The 21868-nt window shown below is 38.6% G+C and overlaps 1 protein-coding gene across 2 annotated transcripts in view; it reads left to right on the top strand.

The window, feature by feature from the left end:
• Window positions 1-338: 338 nt before the first annotated feature.
• MAPRE2 (microtubule associated protein RP/EB family member 2) overlaps window positions 339-21868 on the top strand; it is a 164929-nt gene continuing 143399 nt past the window's right edge. Inside the window, exon 1 of one of the 2 annotated variants that reach the window (XM_004059321.5) lies at window positions 339-421. Coding sequence is in view for 1 of the 2 variants with exons in the window: in XM_055368296.2 (XP_055224271.1) it covers window positions 1860-1883 (24 nt within the window). In the remaining variant the exon portion in view is untranslated. Of the gene's footprint in view, window positions 422-1708; window positions 1884-21868 lie in introns of those variants that run through there. The other variant, XM_055368296.2, reaches the window with a different exon arrangement.

A 21868-nucleotide genomic window follows, 5' to 3' on the forward strand; every position in this document is an offset into this window, starting at 1 on the left:
CCCCGTTTGCAGGTAATTAATTCACAGTGTGGCGGCGCCTTTTCAAGCCCCCTCTGCAAGCCGCGCCGGCCTCCTCCCTCTCGAGCGGGGTCAAACCACTTAGTTTATTTCACCCGCTGGCACTTTCTTCCCTGTCACGAATTCAGCCTGGCTTCCTTTGGCCTGAGACAGCGTCTTCAGGCGGGTCGGCTCGGACCTGCCCAGTGGGGCGCCCACCTGCACCCGCACCCGCACCCGCACCCGCGGGAAGGGGCGGCGCTGGCCGGGCTCTCTCGGGTGGACTTGCGGAGCGGCGGCGGCGGCGGCGGTGGCAGACTGCGAGTCACGTGCGACAGAGGAGGCGGAGCGCGGCGGCCGGGTGGGTGGAGAAAACAAAGCCCCCAGCTGTCAGCAGAGGAAGGAGGCGACAGCGCCGGAGCAGGTGAGTCAAGTGCATTTAAAGCGGTACCGCCCTGGCGCACCCCGACACCCCCTGCACTGAAGCAGTCCCTCCCAGGCCAGGGGCTGGCTGCGCCTCCTCCTGCCGCTGAGGTCTGCAGCCCGCGGGGCTCGGAGCAAGCGGAACCGGGGGCCCAGAGTCTAGCAAGAAGTTGTGCAAGGGTCGGCTAGGCGGTCTCCGGGTGTGCACCCCGCCGTTCTCCCGCGGGCCACATCTCTGGTTCGGTGCCCCAGCTCTGTGCACCCCAAGAAAGGGGAGGGAGGGAGTTGGGGCTGCCACGCTGGCAGAAGCGAAGTGGGCTGGTTCTGAGGGGTGAGGCTGGGGCTGTCCAGGGTAGGAAGACGGCGTTGGTGAAGGAGGGGGGCTCGCGATTGCGCGACCGCGGCGCACGACCCTCCAGGCTCTAGTTGGGGCGCCGGCACTGAGAGAGCTGGGGGCGCTGGCAGGGGCTGCGCGCTTGGGGGCAGATCAGGAAGTGCAGCGCGCTGGCGCTCGCCCGCTTGGGAGCATCCCCTGGACCCCGGGCACTTCCCCTTCGGCAGCCACCACTCTCCCACTCCGACGCCGGCCACCATCCGCGCTCCCGGGACTCAGGAGCCGGGTGGGTGCAAAAGGAAGCGGGTTGTTATTCTGCGCCCAAGCATCTCTTCTGCAGGGAGCCCCGGGAGCGCAGGGCGAGGGCTACTCAGCGACTTCGCACTCGGCTTAGTGGGAAATTCTTCGGTCTACCCTTAGAAGGGCTGTGCGGAAGCCAGAAATCCCACAAAGAGCCGGGAGAGGGGTGGACGCGGAAAGCCGTCCCCTCTGAACCTGGGGGGCTCGATAAAGCTGACTTTCAGACCCCAAAAGGGCTAGTGGGTTTGGTCACTCCTCCAGTGACTTCGTCAATCCAGTGCCAAGGGCAGAGCCGTAACCTCGGAGAAGGGGCGCTGCAGCCATTTGATCAGGAGAAGCCTTTGTCTTAACCCCCAAGCCCCTCCTGCTAGTCCTCGCTGGGTCAGTAGCGCTGGGAGTAGTTAATACAACGAACATTAGCCTTTCCTTCACCTCCGCACCAGCCAACACTGCTGTCCCCTCCCTGAGTGTCTTCTCTATCACTTGTTCACATCTCCTTTTCCAAAAAAAGAAGAACAAAAGGAAAATAGTGTAGACCCGCTAGGCAGGAAGAGGTCACTAAAAATACTATCGTGCTGTCAATGTAGAATGAAGGGTTAAGCGCTCAAACCCGCGCCCGCGCGCACTGAAACGGAAGAACTTCCTTGATTAGCATAGTATCGACCCTGGGGCCGCGCTGCGAGGCGGAGGTTCGGTCCCAGCTGGGGTGAAGTGTGCAGACCGGTTGCGATTGTGGTCAGACGCAGCACCTACTTCTAATCTGAGGACCCGCGATTTACACTTTTGCTGAATAGGACACTGTGGAATGAAACAGAACAGAGATCAAAAGGTAATCTGAAGAATGGCAACATTTCCCCTGCTTCTCCTGAACGCTAAATTTGGCCAAATTTTTATCAAGCAAAAAGGGGTATGGCTCTTGGTTAGCCAGTGTCCCCTCTGGAAATGAAATGCTTCCTTACTTTGCTTTCGTTCTTTTCTGCCAAACTGATTAAAGACATCAGTTAGGGGTAAGATAAGAGGTCCCGGAGCTCACCGAGTGATTGGTAGATAAGCTTAACTGGTAAATTTTCCTTGCGTGGGTAGAGCTATGCTTCTTCAAAGCACTGGTTCTCAAATTTTGCTGCATAGTGGAATCATCTGGGGAGCTTTGATAACTCCTGATGTCCTGATCACATCCCAAACTATTTAAATCAGGTTGTTTGGGAATGAGAAATAGGCACAGTATTTAAAAGCAAAAACAACTCCAGGTAACTTCATTGTGCAGCCAAGTTGGGGAAACTCTATAGCAAAGGAAGAGTTCAGCGGCCAGCAGCAGCAGGCATTGCAAGACAAGATGCTACTTTAACTACTTGGGTGGGTGAGAGAAAAGACGCTGAAACTGGAGTGCCGATGACTAACACCCTGGGGCGGGGAACTGTCATCTAGCAGCCTAGCTGGTGGTGACACCTACCACATCATTTTTCCCTTCCCTGGCTAGGGTCTGATTGGAAAAATCGAAGCTTACTTCAATGCCTGGTTTCTGCACTGTTGTTAAGGGAGACGGATAGAAACTTCCATTCCTGTGATGACTCATGTGTAGCAGTCAGTAGGGAAACCCAGCAGAAACATACTCCAACAGCCTGGTGAGTCAGCAGGCTGCACAGCGATCCCAGTGAATAGGAAGTAATTACAGCGAGTAGTTTGTTGACACGCACAAACTGCACTCCTTTGAAAGCACATTTTAATATCTGATCAGGATCTACTTGCTTGCAGGAGCCACTCCCTTTGTAGCACCCCATTCTGCCTGTTTCATATAATGCTCTCTTCTGTTAGAAGGGGAAACACAAAGCTAACTAGACATCCTGTAACTTTCTTGGTGGGAAGCATGTAAAAAAAAACTGTTGGGAAAGTGTAAACTGGTTTGGGTTATTTCAGTTATGTGAAGCAGAAAGGATGAATATGTAACACATAAATTTTGCATACAAAAAAGTCAAATACTACTTGATTATACATCCAGGAGTGAATTAAATGATCTATTTAAATAGAAATGGTTACACTTAACATTTTACATAAAACCTCATGTTGGCTATTAACCAAAGGTTTCTTGCCTTTAAAACTGTCATCCCGAAAGGATTACTCCAGGATAACCTGTTATCTCTGGTTCTCTGTATCTTTAACAGGTTATTTTAGAGTCATCAAAAAACAAACTTTCTTTTTCTTCTTTCGGTTTTAATACCTCTTCACTATTTTTAACGTCACTATCACTCTCTGTACTGTTGTCTAAATGCTTTCTTCCCCATCCTCAATTTCTTTTCTTTTCTTTTTTCTTTCTTTTTTTTTTTTTTTTTTTTTTTTTTTTTTGAGACAGAGTCTCACTCTGTTGCCCAGGCTGGCACGATTTCGGCTCACTGTAACCTCCGCCTCCAGGTTCAAGAGATTCTCCTGCCTCAGCCTCCTGAGTAGCTGGGATTACAGGCACACATCGTCATGCCCAGCTAATTTTTGTATTTTTATAGAGATGGGGTTTCACCATGTTGGCCAGGCCGGTCTTGAACTCCTGACCTGAGGTGATCCACCCGCCTCGGCCTCCCAAACTGCTGGGATTACAGGAGTGAGCCACCGCACCGGCCCTCAATTTCTTTAAGGAGGAAAAACAGTGACTTGCACACAGCAAGCACTCAATATTTTTGGCCGTTGAACTTTGTCTGAACCTCTCTTAGAGCATCTATTGTAGCCTGCTTGGTATTCTATTTTCTCATAGGGGTCTCAGTGTCTGTAGCCCCCAAAGCAGGGGCACAGACTCTGTTAGTTATTGATACTGCTTGTTCGTACTGAAGAGTATCAAAAGATGGGGAGAACATTGAAAACCAAAGCATCCTGAGTACATTCAGTTTGCTGTTTTCCAAGACAGACATTCCAGATATATAGAAGCCAAAGTCCTGTTACAATTCTTACTTGCTATGATAGCTTATTTTGTTCACTTACATTTCATACCCAACAATTTAGCATTTTGAGCATAACTAATAATTGTTATCACATTTAACCACACTCTGATGGGCCAAAAAAATCACTTCACAAAATTTCACTCTCTACCCATTATTATGAAAAACCACATATGAATTTATTGAGCTAGGAGAAACATTGTAGGATAGATTAATAGTTAAATAGCTTTTATTTTCACCTGTGTATTACCCATTAAAATAGCATAAGTACATTTAAATAGCCACCATATTAAAAGTAAGAAGTTGGATGTATTTTGTGATAAGTACAACCAAAACTAAATGTTAATAAGAATTTCCAAAGACCAAAATGATATAAATTCATTCATTCTCACTTCTTTGTAGTTTAGAAAAAGAACTGGGGAGGCACTTCTGAAATGTTAACACCTTTTTGGGAGGCATAAGAGATAAAGTAGTTTAGAAAAATAGAATTAACTTTGGGAGGCCGAGGCGGGTGAATCACCTGAGGTCAGGAGTTCAAGACCAGCCTGACCAAACATGGTGAAATCCCGTCTCCACTAAAAATATGAAAATTAGCCAGCCATGGTGGCACACACCTGTAGTCCCAGCTACTCGGGAGGCTGAGGTGAGAGGATCGCTTGAATCTGGGGAGGCAACAGAAGTTGCAGTGATCTAAGATTTCACCACTGCACTCCAGCCTGGGGGACAGAGAGGGAGATGCCATCTTAAAAAAAAAAAAAAGACTAATCGGATTACTCCATATTAATCAGAAACTATTTCTCAGAGTATGATATATACCTAGCTCTGTAATATTTACAAGTAGCTAAAAGGGGTAGAGTAGAAGAAAGTGTGTCATCTCTATTTTATAAGCTCTAAAGTGTTTGAGAACAGACGAGAACCACCCAGTCTTATTACCTTAAATTTATATAGCCCTTTGGTCTTACTAACATATCAGGGCTTAATCATAATTGGGTAAATGGTATTCCCAGGTGCCAAATTACACAAGTGAATCCAACAAGCTAGGTGATCCTGGCAATGCCAAGGCATTGACTCCTGGATTATTGACTCCTTTTCCAGTGTTTACTGCATCATACAGGTTTTCATGTAGTCTTGCCTGGAGGCTTTGTCTACACAAGACTAGTTTGAATTAACTCCTTCCTCCTTAAAAAGTAGAAACTACTCATATACATCATTCTCTCAGCGACTTTATTCTTTTTTTTTCTTTTTCTTTTTTTTTTTTTTTTTTTGAGACGGAGTCTCACTCTGTCTCCCAGGCTGGAGTGCATTGGCGCCATCTCGGCTCACTGCAAGCTCCGCCTCCCAGGTTCACGCCATTCTCCTGCCTCAGCCTCCCGAGTAGCTGGGACTACAGCCCCCCGCCACCACACCTGGCTAATTTTTTGTGTTTTTAGTAGAGACGGGGTTTCAACGTGTTAGCCAGGATGATCGCGATCTCTTGACCTCGTAGTCCGCCCACCTCGGCCTCCCAGAGTGCTGGGATTACAGGCGTGAGTCACTGTGCCCGGCCAACTTTATTCTTAAATAATTAACGTTTGGAATTAACCAACCCCAAACATGTTGAGCCATCTTTAGCTTTTTATCTAGGTAACCAAAATAATAAGTTCTTCAAGTCTTTTTCCAAGTTATAGAAGCATAAACTTCACTACAGACCCTTAGAGATTAGTTCCACCACCCATAGAAATCTTAAATGCCTAGTGCTTCTTCACTAAGGAGTCCTCCAACTTATGCTTGACTGTCTCCCTCAAAGCACATTCCCATCTCTCCTTGCAGCGTTCACCTATTGGAGGCCACGAAGAATAAATCCAACTCTACATAATTCACCCGCAACCATCTTAAACATTGAAAGAGAATTTATACTCTTTAATCTGAGATGAGAAAAAGTCTGGCTTTGGTATTTCAAATCTCTTAATTTCACAAAATTTTTGTTCCAAATTTGCAAGATTTGAGAAGTATCCAAAATTATATTTCTTAAACCAGAGCTTTATAGAATAGAATTAATTGGTAAATTTGCTTCCAATAAACCTAATCTAGTAATCTATCACTTCTAAAATCACTGACAAACTTCATACAATTACATTAAGCTGTGTTGAGATAAAACTCACGACTCCATCTGTTTCTAGAATCAGCAAACTATGACCCATTGCTTGTTTTGTATGACCTTGAAGCCAAGATTGGTTTTTATATTTTTTTAGTCATGGAGAAATATCCAAAGAAGAAAATACTTGAGGACACTTGAAAATTACATGAAATTCAAATTTCTGTGTCCAAAATAAAGTTTTATTGGACTGCAGCCATACTTGTTTGTTTACATCTTGTCTATGGCTGTGGCAGCATGGAATTGTTGAACCAAAGACTGTATGCCCACAAAACCTAAAATATTTACAGCAAAACTGCAGACCTCTGATTTACCCCAGTTTAACATCCTTCAAATTTTAAGTAAAAATTTGTTCACTCAAAGCCTTAGTCTTTTTTGTTTTTGTTTTTGTTTCCCTTAGAAAAGGTTAAGAAAAAATGTAGTTACCAACCATAGGTCAACTAATCACTAAAAATAAAAGATAGTTTATTTTCATATTCTTCTTGTGTATGTACTTTGCAAAAAGCAGTATATTTCTAAATATATGAATTTTAGTCATATGGTCAACCGTAAAACTTCTGAATCCAAACAAGCCCAAATAGTGCAATACTAACTAGTAATCGTTTCCAGAGCTCTAGAAAATGTGAAAACATGTCCTTAAGAGTAATCCTAGTGTGAACACTTGCCTTAACTCTTTAGTCAATGTTTTTCCAACCTTTGAGGGCCTTCCTATGCTTGTTTTAGTATATGAAGACATAATTTGGAAATTTATTCAGATTTAGAAACTTTTTATTCACTGTCACTTCAAACACTTAACATGATGTGGAAACTTGCTGTTTTTGGAAATAGCCCTACTATTTTATTTCTTTTCATTTAATTTCATTTATTTTATTTTGAGACAGAGTCTCATTCTGTCACCCAGGCTAGATTGCAATGGTACTGTCTTGGCTCACTGCAACCTCCACCTCCCAGGTTCAAGTGATTCTCATGCCTCAGCCTCCCAAGTAGCTGGGATTACAGGCACATGCCACCATATCCGGCTAATTTTTATGTTTTTGGTAGAGATGAGGTTTCACCATGTTGGCCAGGTTGGTCTCAAACTCCTGACTTCAAGTGATCCACCCACCTCAGCCCCCTTAAGTGCTGGGAATACAGGCATAAGCCACAGTGTCTGGCCTGGAAATAGCACTCCTTTTCTAAAACATGCATTTAATGTAAATTGCTTGCTACTTGTAATGGCAAGGATCACTAAATACTAAAAGGATATACACAGTTACTAACACTGCTAAAGCTGACATTATGCTGTGGACAATTTTGTTTAAAATTTCCAAATTCAAAAGTAGACCAGATTATAATCCAGAAATTCAAAATTCATCTTAAATTATTTCCAGTCTGCTCAAAGTTGGAAAGATTACTATTAAGATTCTAGAAAGGATATTTGAAAATAATAACTACATTGATGGGAACGAGTCTCAATTTTTTATTGTAAGTGTTGCTTGTCATAAAACTTCCTTCAGCTAAAAGAACTTCTTCCTTTTGATGAATTGTTAATGCCACAGAATGGGAGTTTGCTATGAGTTTCATTTAGATAACAGAGCAACTTTAAGAGTTATATATAACTGGTGTTCTCTTCACCCCTTCCAGAATGAGCTGCAATTTATAGACTGAAAAGACAAAGGGATTCCTTTTTCACCAAATCAAAAAACACATTATAATTAATGTAAGTTTTGAGGTACCTAACATTAGCTAAATTATTTCTAAAAACAAAAACTTGTAATTGTATTTAATCCCATCCTAACACCAGTGATAGTAATGGCATGTTAGGTCACTAACTTCCACATTAACCCCTAGTGCTTCTGATGGGGGAAAGGAGGAAAGGGATGACTGTAGATTGATGTATAACTCCCATGCTGACTGGGTAAGGAACCAATCCAAGTAAAATTAACTGCCCTCCTTTATCATAATATACATTCACATTTAAATAATATATTATTTAATATATTACATACAATATATATAATAATATATTATTTAATATATAGTTATATATTATATTATATAATTATATAATATATAAAAATATAAATATATAAAATATATTATATGTTATATAATATATAAAATATATTGTATGTTATATAATATGTAAAATATATTGTATGTTATATAATATGTAAAATATATTATATAATATATAAAATATATTATATATTATATAAAATATATAATATATAAAATATATTATAAAAATATATATTATATAATATATAAATATTATATTATATAATATATAAATATATACAAATATGTTTTATAATATATAAATATATACAAATATATTTTATAATATATAAATATATAAATAATATATAAATATAATATATAAAATATATATAATAAAAATAAATTATATTATATTATATATATTATATAAAATATATTATATACTATGTAATATATAATATATAAAATATATAAAATAATATAATATATAATATATTATATAATATATAAAATATATAAAATAATATAATATATAATATAATATATAATATATAAAATATATAATATAATATATTATATAATATATTATATAATATATTAAATATATAATATAATATATAATATAATATATTATATTATATATAAAATATATTATATAATATATTATATAATATATAAAATATATAATATAATATAATATATAATATATTATATAATATAATATAATATATAATATATTATATAATATATAAAATATATAATATAATAAAATATATAATATATTATATAATACATAAAATATATAATATATTATATAATATATTATGTAAAAATATATTACATAATATATTATATAATATATAAATATAATATATTATATAATATATTATGTAATATATTATGTAATATATAAATATAATATATTATATAATATATTATGTAAAATATATTATATAATATATTATATTTATATATTATATAATATATTATATATAATATATAAATATAATATATAAACTATAAACTATACTATATTATATATTATATAATATGTGATATATAAATATATATTATATAATATGTAATATGTAAATATATATTATATAATATGTGATATATAAATATATATTATATAATATGTGATATATAAATATATATTATATAATATGTGATATATAAATATATATTATATAATATGTGATATATAAATATATATTATATAATATGTGATATATAAATATATATTATATAATATGTGATATATAAATATATATTATATAATATGTGATATATAAATATATATTATATAATATGTAATATATATATTATATAATATGTAATATATAAATATATATTGTATAATATGTAATATATAAATATATATTGTATAATATGTAATATATAAATATATATTATATAATATGTAATATATAAATATATATTATATAATATGTAATATATAATTATATATTATATAATATGTAATATATAAATACATATTATATATTTGTTTAATACCTTGTTGAAATAATCCTTAATAAGCTGTCTCTTTTAACCCCCTAGAAGAGAGGTAAAGTATCTTCCAGGTATGAAATATATAGCCTATTCTATACATGTAGCACTAATAGTTCTCTCCAAATTAATTTCTAAAATTAGAAAATAGTTAGGCTTACTATATTTTTACTACAGCAGGGACTTCATCAATTGCTTAAACAGAGGCAAAACATCCAAAAATCTTCTGCTAACAGGCAAACCTTGGTCCCAACTTATTATAAACATCATGGCAGGAATGACTATCGGTATTTGAAGTAGGTAGGAGGTAGGTAAATACACAAGAAAAGGTACCTAGAAATGAGTAGATTCCTTTGTTTTGCTGAAGTACCTGAAACTATTTACTGCACATCATACATAAAAATGAAATGAGAGGATTAGCTTGCTCCTTTAAAAGCTGGTAAAGGCTTTCAAAAACTGGTAAGAGATGACAGGGCCTGAAACCACCTTGTACGTTCCTTCCTTCTTTCAAAGATCATCTTAAATCTGATCAATTTAACAACATTTGATATTAAGAAGAAAAACCTTTCATGATTCTTACCAAGAAACTACTATCTTAGCTTTCCCACTGAGCAGCTTCAGCTCTCCATAAAGTGGAAAAAAAGAGAGACCTTACAAGAAACACCTTGCTGGTTTTGCTCCACGTGGTTCTTCCCGGGAAAGACGCTATTGATATAAGTAAGGCTCTTCGGTAGTTTCACTTCCAGCTTGCCCTCTATTGTGATTTTTTTAAAAGTGTGGTCTCCTGGGCACAGATCCCCTAAAAGGAGCTTCCACGAATTAGCAGCAGTAATAACCAAGTGTGTGATGTAGTACTGGCAAATCCAGAAGCAATTCCCTCTACAGTTGAAATGTTTAGGCAACTCGGTCAGTGGGTCTGTTAATTCTCCATCCCAGCACCTGACCTTCAGCACTTCAAGATAAATTACAATTTGGAGGTATGCTTTTCTCTAGAGTTGCCAGGTAAAATGCAGGATAACCAGTTAAATTTGATTTTAGATAAGATTTGTTTTAGTGTATCTGAATTTTAATTAACTGAGCATTTCATTTTTCTGTTATTTGGTTTTTAATTTTTATTTTTGCTAAATTCAGCAATCCTACTTTTATGATACAATAGATTTCAAAATGACTAGCTTTCCTGGTCTGTAAAAGATCTGAGGTTATATTTATGAGATAATGAATTAAAAAGTCTTAGCTGCCTTCACTTACTAAAGGAAAAAAAGCCATTAACTGAAGTCTTTTTGCACAATTTACTAGATTGGGAGGAAATAAAAAGTAAAACAAGAACTAGAAAATTAGCAATGTTTTTAATTTTGTAAGATATTTTAAAGTACTTTCTATTCTTTCACCAATTTTTTAATAGAATAAATACTTCAATAGGTATATTGTTAGTTCAAGTAGTGCTAACATGAGAAATCCATCAACGGTGTCAACAGTATGTTCCTAATCAAAGTGAGATTCCAAGTGATTGCAATGATGCCTTGCTACCTAGATGAGGCATCAGCATCACCTAGGAGTGTCTTAAAATGCAGAAATTGAGACTCCATTCCAGACTTCCCCAATCACAATCTTCACGTTAACAAATGAACACAGGTGAATCATATGCGTGTTGAAGTTTGAGAAGCCCTGAACTAGAGGATTCACTTTTTCCACACATTAGATTGGTATTTTTGTTTAATACCTTGTTGAATAATCCTTAATAGGCTGTCTCTTTTAACCCCCTAGAAGATAGATAAAATATCTTCCAGGTATGAAATCATTGTATTTCTATTTTATTCATATAAAATTCCTAAATGGCCATTTATAGTATTATGAATCAATGTGAAAAAATATTTTTTTTTGAGACAGGGTCTCTCTCTGTTGCCCAGGCCGGAGTGCAGTGGTACAATCACCATTCGCTGCAGCCTCCACCTCCCAGGCTCAAGTGATCCCCCCACCTCAGCCTCTTGAGTAGCTGGGACTATAGCTGCATGCTGCCATGCCCAGCTCATTTTTGTATTTTTTGTAGAGACGGGGTTTCACCATGTTGCCCAGGCTGGTCTCGAACTCCTGGGAACAAACAATCCACCCACCTCGGCCTCCCAAACTGTTGGGATTACAGGCATGAGCCACCACACCTGGCCTATAAGTCAACTTTTTCAAAGACCTCGTGGAATAAATGAACAAGGAATATGAATAAATCAAGGAAAATGAATATAATTCTGGATTTTCCTTGATTAACCTGTAAATTAGGTGGATCACAATTCCTGGCACTCAGATCACCAGCAAATCTCTTTTGTTTTTCACTTTATTATTGTAACTTACAGAACAGTATTTATATACCAATACCACATATTCATATACTTGTATCCCCAGATTCCTCTAAAACTGGACAAAAGGAGATCCAGTTGGGTCTATGGGAGATTCCAAACTACTCTTGTGAAATTTAAAGTTTTTAAAAGTAACAAAAAGAGTCCATAGATAATTCTTTTTGAGTTCTAAAACCTCACTTCTTTATGCCTGCTTTCCTGTCTTTTAGAAATTATGGTATTGTATCATAGAATGAACTCTGAAATTGGAGCAAGAATGCCAAGTAGCTTGAGTTTTAAAACTGGTTCTGCTGCTAACTGGGTGACTTTAGAGATGTTATTAACATCCTTCATCAACATCCTTCAAATTGAGTTTTTTCATCTGTCAAATAGAGAAAGCGAAGTCTGACGAGAGTTACAAGATCCGATAACATCTGTGTACATCTTTATGACTGTAGGATGTACAGTGATGTCCTAAGACTTGTTTAATGATCTGCTTCATATAGGGCTTCAGTTGACTATTATAGGATGTGGTTTCCTGCAACATGCCTGATTTTGAAGAAGGGTGATGTTCATTTAACAGTTCCATCTACACACTGGGAATGAAGCCACAGAGCATGTATGTTACATGTAGCTGCTGGCTATATATGTCCACGTCAGCCACGCACTCCCTTCTGCTCCTCAGAACCTTAAAGTTCTCCTCATGGCTGGGGAACAGTGATGTGCTCCAGGGCTCCAAGCAATGGATTCCTCAGCAGACATTGCTCTGTGAAATCAAAAGGCAGGTTTTCTTTTCTTTTGTTTTTTTCTTCTAGAATTCTGTATAATCTTGCCTGCACTCTCTCTCAGGAAATGATTATTACCACATTATTACATAATTGTGATTAGTTATTAAGTAGCTTTTTATCTTATCCAATCATACAACCCCAAATTGGAAGAGCCTGCATGGTCATTTTCTTAAAACATCCCAGGGCAGAATTTCCACCACTAGCACACAAAGGAGAAATCTATTTATCCTTTTGTTGTTTTAATAAACATAAATTCATTAGTGGGAGCCCAAACCAAAAAAGGAAGGAGGGGAGTGGGAGGAAGTACTCCTAATGTTAACCACCCTCATGCAACTATTACAAAAACTGTTTTTATTATTGTGTAAAGTTCTTCTTGTCTGTATTTACATTCAACAGTGTCTCACATAAAATGTTCCCTTAGCATTTTTAACCTTCCCTTTATCCAGCTTAATGTCTCTAGCTTTGGGGTCTTTGCCTGTGCCTTCTCTCGCTCTTCTATCCTGGATGTCTTAGTTGATTCAAGCTTGGACTTTGTCTTATCTCAGGTTCTTGGTATGCAAAATGTGCGGTTCACCTGTGTGTGGTGGCTCATGCCTATAATGCCAGCATTTTGGGAGGCTCAGGCAAGAGGATTTATTGAGGTTAGAAGTTCAAGACCAGCCTGGGCAACATAGTGAGACCCTATGTTTACCAAAAAATTTTGAAAAAATTGCCAGGCATGGTGCCGTACTTATAGTTCCAGATGCTTGGAAGGCTGAGGCAGGAGGATCACTTGAACCTGGGAGTTCAAGGCAGCAGGGAGCTATGATCACACTACTGCACTACAGCTTGGGAAACAGAGTGAGACATTCCCTCTCTCTCTGTCTTTTTTTTTAAATTGTGGTCCACTGACCAGTGGCATCAGCATCACCTGGGAGCATCTCATAAATGCAGAACCTCAGGGTCTTCTGCAGACATTCTCATTCAGAATCTGCACTTTAGGAGGATCCCCAGGTAATCTGTTGTTTGGCATTAATATTTGAGAAACACTGATATGGAAAGCCTTTCCTAACCTCCTAACCGTGGTCTCCACCCATCTCAATGGGGTGAGTTAGGTGGCCTATATTTGGTTTGCTTTTCATCCCCCCTGCATGGCAATCCATTGAAGATTGCAATAAACTTGCATTCATTTCCACATCCCCAGATTCTAGCACAGTGCTTGACACAAGATTTTAACTTTGGGAATTGTTTCATTTTCCAATACAATGATTTGTAGATGAAGAACTGCAATGAGAATCTTCTTGTGCGCTCAGAAAGGGTGCTCTCCACCATGGGACTACAGTTTGTTAGAGGGTCCCCTTTTGTTGCAGTCTTTCTTATAAAAAACATGCTTGGTGGGGAATGCTTCTCTGTGAATAACTTCTGGAAGTCCACTGCCAAAAACTTCATTTCTTCTGCTTTGTTAAATACTAATACCTCTGGGAGGGATGGCATTTGAGGCTTGGTGTGAGGGTTGACCAGTTGGCAGGTTTTGGTAAGGGTTTAGAAGGAACAGAATGTTTATCTGACGGGAGAGGGTAAGGAACACTAGGAAAGATATATGGTGGACTCTTGGAGAATTGATTTCTAACTCTGACAGGTGTTGGGATATTTTTGTCTGGAATCTTAATGTAGGTCATTTTTTTTCATTTAGAAAAACCCACATTTCTTATCTAAAAATCTCAGATGTGACTTTTTTCTCCAATCCTGACTCTCATCTATGATAAATTTCATCTAGCGCTACATTCAGTGTAAACCACTGATGCCTTAGGGAATTTTTTTAGATATTTGTTTTAAAATTTTAGACAGTCAAAAGCACAGTACTTCTACACTGATGTTTCTAAGTTATATTAAGATTTATCAGGCTGGGCATGGTGACTCATGCCTATAATCCCAACACTTTGGCAGGACAAGGCAGAAGGATCGCTTAAGGCCAGGAAATCAAGGCCAGCCTGGACAATATACTGAGACTCCATCTCTATAAAAAGAAACACACAAAAAATTAAGCAATAACTGAACTATAGGGAGCTTTCGCTGTATTCATGGATCCCTTGGTCTTTTCATTGTGGAAGGAATGTTTTGTGAACTTGGGGACAGATAATCTGATGGGGGGGAGGATCAGCTCCTGAGCCTCTGCTTTTTGTTTTTCAACTTCTATTTTGGATTCGGGGGGCACATGCAGATTTGTTACAATGGTATATTGCATGATGCTGAGGTTTGGGGTACAACTGAACACATCACCCTGGTAGTGAGCATAGTATCCAACAGGTAGTTTTTCAACCCTTGTCCACCTCCTCCTGCCTCTTTCCTCCCCTCTCTTCCTCCTCTCTCTCTCCCAATTCCCTTTTGTAGTCCCCAGTGTCCATTGTTCCTGTCTTTATGTCTATGTGTACCCAGTGTTTAGCTCCCACTTCTAAGTGAGAGTGTGCATCATTTGGTTTTCTGTTTCTGTGTTCGTTCACTGAGCCTGTTTTGAGTAACAGGAGAGACCGAGTAGAGCTTTGGAACCAAGTTGTGCTCAGAAACAAGAAACGTCTGTCCTACAGAACTATTATTTGCCTTATTTGAAAGGAACGAGAGGCTCCTGGTACTGCTTACCCACAGCTCTCACAATTAGCCACACAGACTGCAAGACTAAAAGGAGTATAATTATATTCCAGAATGTGTGGCCTTTTTTCTCCTCTTGGGAGTCTACCGCTATATTATACTTACCCATCACCATGGACACAGTTCCAGGAGAGTTGTGAATTGGAGTTAGGTTCATCTCTTTTGTGGAAGAGTATGTCAGGCTGTCTTTCTGGAATCTCTTATCTGAGTGTCTGTGATGATGCTATTCATGGTAATTTGCCCAGACCTGGGACCTTGGGTGGGGTTTGTTAGGAGTCATCTGGCACCTTTAGAGTATAACTTGTTGAGCAATCTGACGCAGGTAAGCCATGCGGGATAGGTAAAACAATTGTTGTGTTCTGTGCTCTATAATATCAAGTCATATTTTGAGTCATATTTTCCCATGGGGTTTGTGGCCCATCCCAATGGGAAGAGATTTTTAACACTATGTTCTTGTGAGGCCTAGTGGTGTTTTAAGGGTTGCTATTGGAATCTGAAAGCTGTGTGAATTTTTTCGTTTTTTATATTTTGGGTTTTCTTTTAACATTAAAGAATGATTCATAGCCCTGAGCTTTGTTACCACCCTGTTAATAATTTTGTGTGACTTTGGTTGAGCGACTTTTGGACGCTGATTTCTCTAGCTGAAAAATTATGTAAATATTGTTACTAATCATGAGTAGAGGCTCTAGAGATTAAAAAAATTAAAACAGCAAAAGTATTACAGACAAGTAAAATTAGAGAAATGATGAAGTGGAGACAGCAATAGCTACTAAAATATTCAAAAGAAAACATGAAGTAAGACAAAGAATGGTTGTCTCCAACTACCCCTCTTAGTTCAAAGTCTGTGCAATGATCTTCACTCAACACTTTTGCAAGTTGAGCACAACATCATTCTTATTGTTCTTTATTATATGAACAATAAGTTAATTTGAACTGATTGTCAAGGGACCTAGTTCTTGCCCCAGCTGTGCTTAAAGTACAATCTAAGCCAACTCAATTCACTTTTGTGACCTCCGGTCTCATAATAAAATGAAAGCATCCTACATAACTTTACCCATCCACTCTCCACAAAATATCCCAGTGCTGTGAAAGGTGTTTGTTAATTCATTTTCTTATAATAAAATATAATAGAAAATAGAGTGGGAACTATATTTTTTTCCTTTGGGGAATCCATAAATTACATTTTAAACATGAGGAAAACATGCAGTTTTGATAGTCCATTAGCACATTGAATTCTTTAAATTGGAATAGGCAGATGCAGTGATAAGTTTAAACATCCATTTAACATATGGAGAATGCCATTATAGCTGTTCAAAATACGAAAGCGGTGTGATTTCCGGCAGATCAGACACATTTTAAAAAGCACCCACTCAGAAAACTTCCTGAGCTCACGTTTCCCTGTGCATGTGGTTTTTAGTGTTGGGTTGTCTCTCCCTCATAGGCTGACAAATAAAGAGTCCATATATCATATCCCATTAGAGATAAGGGAAGACATGGAAAAAGCAGAACCACTGATCGAGTCCAGGAGTGAGTTGGATTGTGCTGCCTCAAAATACAGGTCAAGACACTAAGGCTTGAATCTTGTGATTTTGTGCTACTGCACAATTACCGGACACTGATTTATTTATAAATGAATGAATGAGTGAGACAGGATCTCACTCTTGCTCAGATTGGATTGCAGTGATACAGACATAGCTCACTGCAGCTTCGAACTCCTGGGCTCAAGTGACCCTCCCAAGTAACTGGCAATATAGGTGTATACCACCATTCCCGCCTTTTTTTTTTTTTTTTTACTTTTAATAGAGACAAGGTCATGTTTTGTTGCCCAGGGTGGTCTAGATCTCCTCGGCTCAAGGGATTTTCCTGCCTCTGCCTTCCAAAGTGTTGGGATTACAGGAATGAGACATTGTGCCTGGCCCAGGCACTGATACAGCACCTGCCTGAGGCACTAGATCATGCAAGAACAAGAAGAAAATAGACTTAAAACACAGGTAGTGAACCAACTATAACAACCTTTTCTTTGAGCCTAATCGAAGGGACTTCCCCTTTTTAAGACTGTAGTTGAGTCATGCTTGTGAATATAGAAAGACCATACATCAACAGTTGTGAACAGAAGTCAGAATCATTTCTTCTCTTATGGCCCTGGCACCTAAAAATTAATGCCAAATGCTGCCCAAAGAGGGGTCTGTGATGAGCAAAGCCTTCTCCTGGCCAGGCCGTGGTGTTACTGTACTCTGGACCAGAGGTACAGCTCCATGACACTTTCTCACTCCTGATGGGAACAAATGAAGCTAGTTGTGTTCTACCCATCTTGAATGTCTGGCATAATCAGAGGGTTGACAGAGAGGGTCTCACAAAATCAGTACATAACTCTTGAAATATATGCCCTTCATTATTTATGCCAAATAACAAATTAAACGAATCATAGTGTTTTAGAGCTGAGAGCAACCTTGGAGATGATCTCATTTAATGCCATTTTATAGATGAAAAACTGAGGCTCGGATTTTCTTTTCTTTTTTTTTCTTTTTTACTAAAACCACTAGTAATTGCAAAGTTTTAAACGTTTATAGCACATCATTTGCTTTTGACAGTGCTTTGCAGATCATCTGAGCTGCTTCCTGGCTGTCCAGTACATTGTACTAACTGGGAGGATGGGGAGACATTTGCTGTCCCCATGGGGAATGAAAAAGGAAACCATGTGGGATGGGGAGGGGCAAGAAGGAAGAAAAACAAGCTTCTCTAGGCTCCAAAAAATTTGAAGGAAATAAAGATATTAAGCACTTGTTAGATGAAGTGATAGCTACAAAACACGTAATCTGTACAACAATCTTATGAGCACTATTCAACATTAAGCTAACAGAAGAAGTCTCAGTTGTGGTCAAAAAATAGTTTTGTTTTTTGGCTTCTGTTTTTTGCTTTTTTTTTCCTTTTCCTAGGCTACCAACCTTAGAGAGATGATGGCCAAACTGGGGCTGCCAAGGTCATGTATTACAGAAGAGGCAGCAAAAAAGGCCTTGGCAGGGCCAGAAAGGCCAGAGAAGGTCCGGTTCCAAGGATTTCTTGGGGCCCTTTTCATCGAGGCCACATCCACATGATCCCTGAAGATAGGTATTCCCTCCCATTCTGTTTAAGCTGTTAGTTTTCCCTAGATTTGATTCTATTTTAATATTTTATCTCTCTATAATCAGGAGATATTTTCAAATTCAATAATAATAATGATAAATTTAATAAGTATTTTCCATGTACATAGAAATTAATAGTTGCTAAAGAATTTTTATATGTAACAGCAGCTCTTTAAGGAGCTGTACTTTACAGAAAAGTGTAAAAACTGGGTCCCAGAGTTTAAGTGGCATGCCCAAAGTCACATAATTGGGAAAACCTCAAACCCAGGGAATGATACCCCAAGTCCCAATGCTCTTTATACCAGGCAGCTTTACAAATGATAGTTGAATTCTCAGGGTAGCCCTCAAAGATCCCTTTAACCCATAAAAGTATTAACTTATACCAGTATCTTAACCTCTAACCAACTCATATTTCCATAGAAACAAGCATAGGGTTTTAAAAACTTAGGTAAATACATTGTCTGGACACATCTCCCTGTAGATGAGGACTCCTGATATTCTAGCATCAGTGGGCGCTTCTTTTCCCTCAGTTTGAAAATGCAAGTGCACTAAGAGAGGAACATTATTATAAAGCGTAGGCAATCTCAAAAGTCATTTTGAGCCTGACATTTTTAGGCAGAATAATGGTCCCAGTACGGTATACAGTTGTGGAATCAAGTAATGCAAAGTTTTTAAGTTTTTTAGCTCATTGTTTGCTATTCACAGAATTTGGCAGGACATCCAAGCATCTTCCTATCTCTCAAGCACACTGGATGTATGTGTGGCAGCTTCATCTGATCCAATTGCCTACACAAAAAAATAACAGTGGCTTCACTGAGGGTGCTCATGTAACAAGATCCAGAGACAGCCATTTGAGTCAGCAGAGGAAAAAACAACAAATTTTTGTTAAAACACTCTCTAATGCATTTGCACAAACTAGTTAATCAATTAAATACATATCATCTTCAAAAGGGGAGAACTTCCCTAAGAACCTGGAACTCTGGGTGAGTATGTTACCACTGGGGGCTAGGAATAAATGCAGGAAGGAGGAGCAAGAAAAAAGTGGTGTGCACCAAGGATGGACTTCACATCCTTAGTTTTGCTTGCTTGGTGGTAAGGTCTAAGCTATATGTTTGTGTCCATTGTTTGGTAGTAAGGTCTAAGCTATATATTAGTTTTTCTCAGTTGGGATCATGTGAGTGAATGGCTCCTTTACCAAGCGCATGTTAATCTGTCACCATAGCAGATTCTAGAAAGAGCCTGAAGCACAGAGAGTGTGTGTGTGTGCCTTGCAACTCAAGGTGTGGTCTTTAGACCAGCAGCATCACCTAGAAGATTTTAGAAAGGCGGATTCTCACACCCCTCAACCGCTAGACGTACTGAATCATAACCTGCACTGTAACAAAATTCCCAGGTGATTCATAAAGTCAGGAAAGCGCTGTCACAGATGAACCTGATAGTTAAAATGCTTGTTTTCCTCTAATTTTCAGAATGAGAAAAACAAATGATCTTCAAACTCTATATGCTCTCTAAGAAAACAGCAGTCAGGAATTTTTCCACACCTGCTGTCAATATCATTGCCTTCACAGCCCTGTGATATGATTATTTTGTGTTTATTACCTCGGCGGTCCTCAACCTTTTTGGCACCAGGGACCAGTTTTGTGGAAGACAATTTTTCCATAGACTGGGGGTAGGGTGGAGGATGAGGGATGGTTTCGGGATGAAACTGTTCCACCTCAGTTCATCAAGCATTAGATTCTCATAAGCAGCAGGCAACCTAGATCCCTCATGTGCACGGTTCACAATAGTGTTCGCGCTCCTATGAGAATCTAATGCTGCAGCTGATCTGACAGGAGGCAGAGCTTAGGTGGTTACCCAATTAGACTTAAGTCCTGGGTGGCTGTTCTGTGTCTTGTTCACCCTTAGAATCCCAGCACCCAACATGGTACCTGGAATCTAATAGGTGTGTATGGTGGTACTCAAGAGTCCCAGCTTCAAAGTACAACAAACATGGGTTGGAAGGCTCAGTTCATGCATCTGTGAGATGGGATAAAGAATAACACCTCTTATAGGGTTATTGGGAGGAGTAAATGAGCTGATGCACCAGAGCCCCTGGTGTACTGTAGCTACTCATAAGTGGCTAATATGTTGAACAAATGAAAGAATAGAAACCTTGTATACGAAGTCTCCAGAGGTCTGAAATGTGGTGCCCTGTTGCTTCAAATATATGAAATTGAATTTAAAAACAATATGCAAAGGAAGCCTGATAAACATAAGAAAATGGTAGAATAGATCCATGAGAAAAGCCTGTGATTTGGAATCACAAGACCAGTGTTTGGGTTTCAACTCTCCCCTTTACTAGCTGTGTGATCTCATGCAAGAAACAAGCTTCCTGAGCCTCAGTTTCTTCACCTAAAGAGTGGAGTTAATAATCCTCTTCTTTTCATGGCATTATGCTTAAAAAAGGGGGGTGGGAGGTTTACAACTTGCAACATTCATTCATTATTCATTTTTGTATCCCTTATTCATTTTTGTATCCTCCTTATTCATTTTTGTATCCCTACCTCTCCTGACAAATAGTGGTGCTCAATAATGCCTGTTTGCTTGAATGGATTACAGCATAAACTCTCAAGGGGAATGAAAATTGGATATTGCAATGGCTTGTGGCCTCCAAAGGTTAAACTTTATGGACAAAATCTTATTCCATAGCATTTAGGGGATCCTAAAGGATTTCTTAGCATCCTTAGGGGATACAAAGGCTCCTTGTGAGTGGGGAGGAGGAGTGAGGAAGATGATTTTTAAAAACTTTGAGAAGCACAATTAGAGCTCTGACTCTTCAACTTGGTACCACATGAGAGCTCTTCAGGAAAAAGCATAAGGAGAGAAAAGCAGCTAACTAAAAGGCAAGCAGAGTGAACCTCTAGAAGAAGTAATAAAAGAATTACCATTTCAGCTGGGCACAGTGGCTAACACTTGTAATCCCAGCACTTTGGGAGGCCGAGGCGGGCGGATCCCCTGAGGTAAAGAGTTCAAGACTAGCCTGGCCAACATGGTGAAACCCCGTCTCTACTAAAAATACAAAAATTAGCCTGGCGTGGTGGCAGGCACCTGTAATCCCAGCTATTCGGGAGGCTGAGGCAGGAGAATCTCTTGAACCCAGAAGGCTGAGGTTGCAGTGAGCTGAAATTGCACCACTGCACTCCAGGCTGGGCTACAAGAGTGAGACTCCGTCTCAAACAAATAAACAATCAAAATGAATTACATTTTCAAGATCTGGGTGATGTGATATATATAAAATAATTTTGCAAAACTAAGAGATATAAACAAGTATAATTACTAAAGGAAAAGCCTTTAAGAAATATTTTCAAGTTGTATATGCTACCTGGATTTATTTCCATTAATATATTGATTTCCCCAGTAGTT

The sequence above is a fragment of the Gorilla gorilla genome, chromosome 17 (assembly GCF_029281585.2).
Source record: "Gorilla gorilla gorilla isolate KB3781 chromosome 17, NHGRI_mGorGor1-v2.1_pri, whole genome shotgun sequence".
Classification (NCBI taxonomy): Eukaryota; Metazoa; Chordata; class Mammalia; order Primates; family Hominidae; genus Gorilla; species Gorilla gorilla.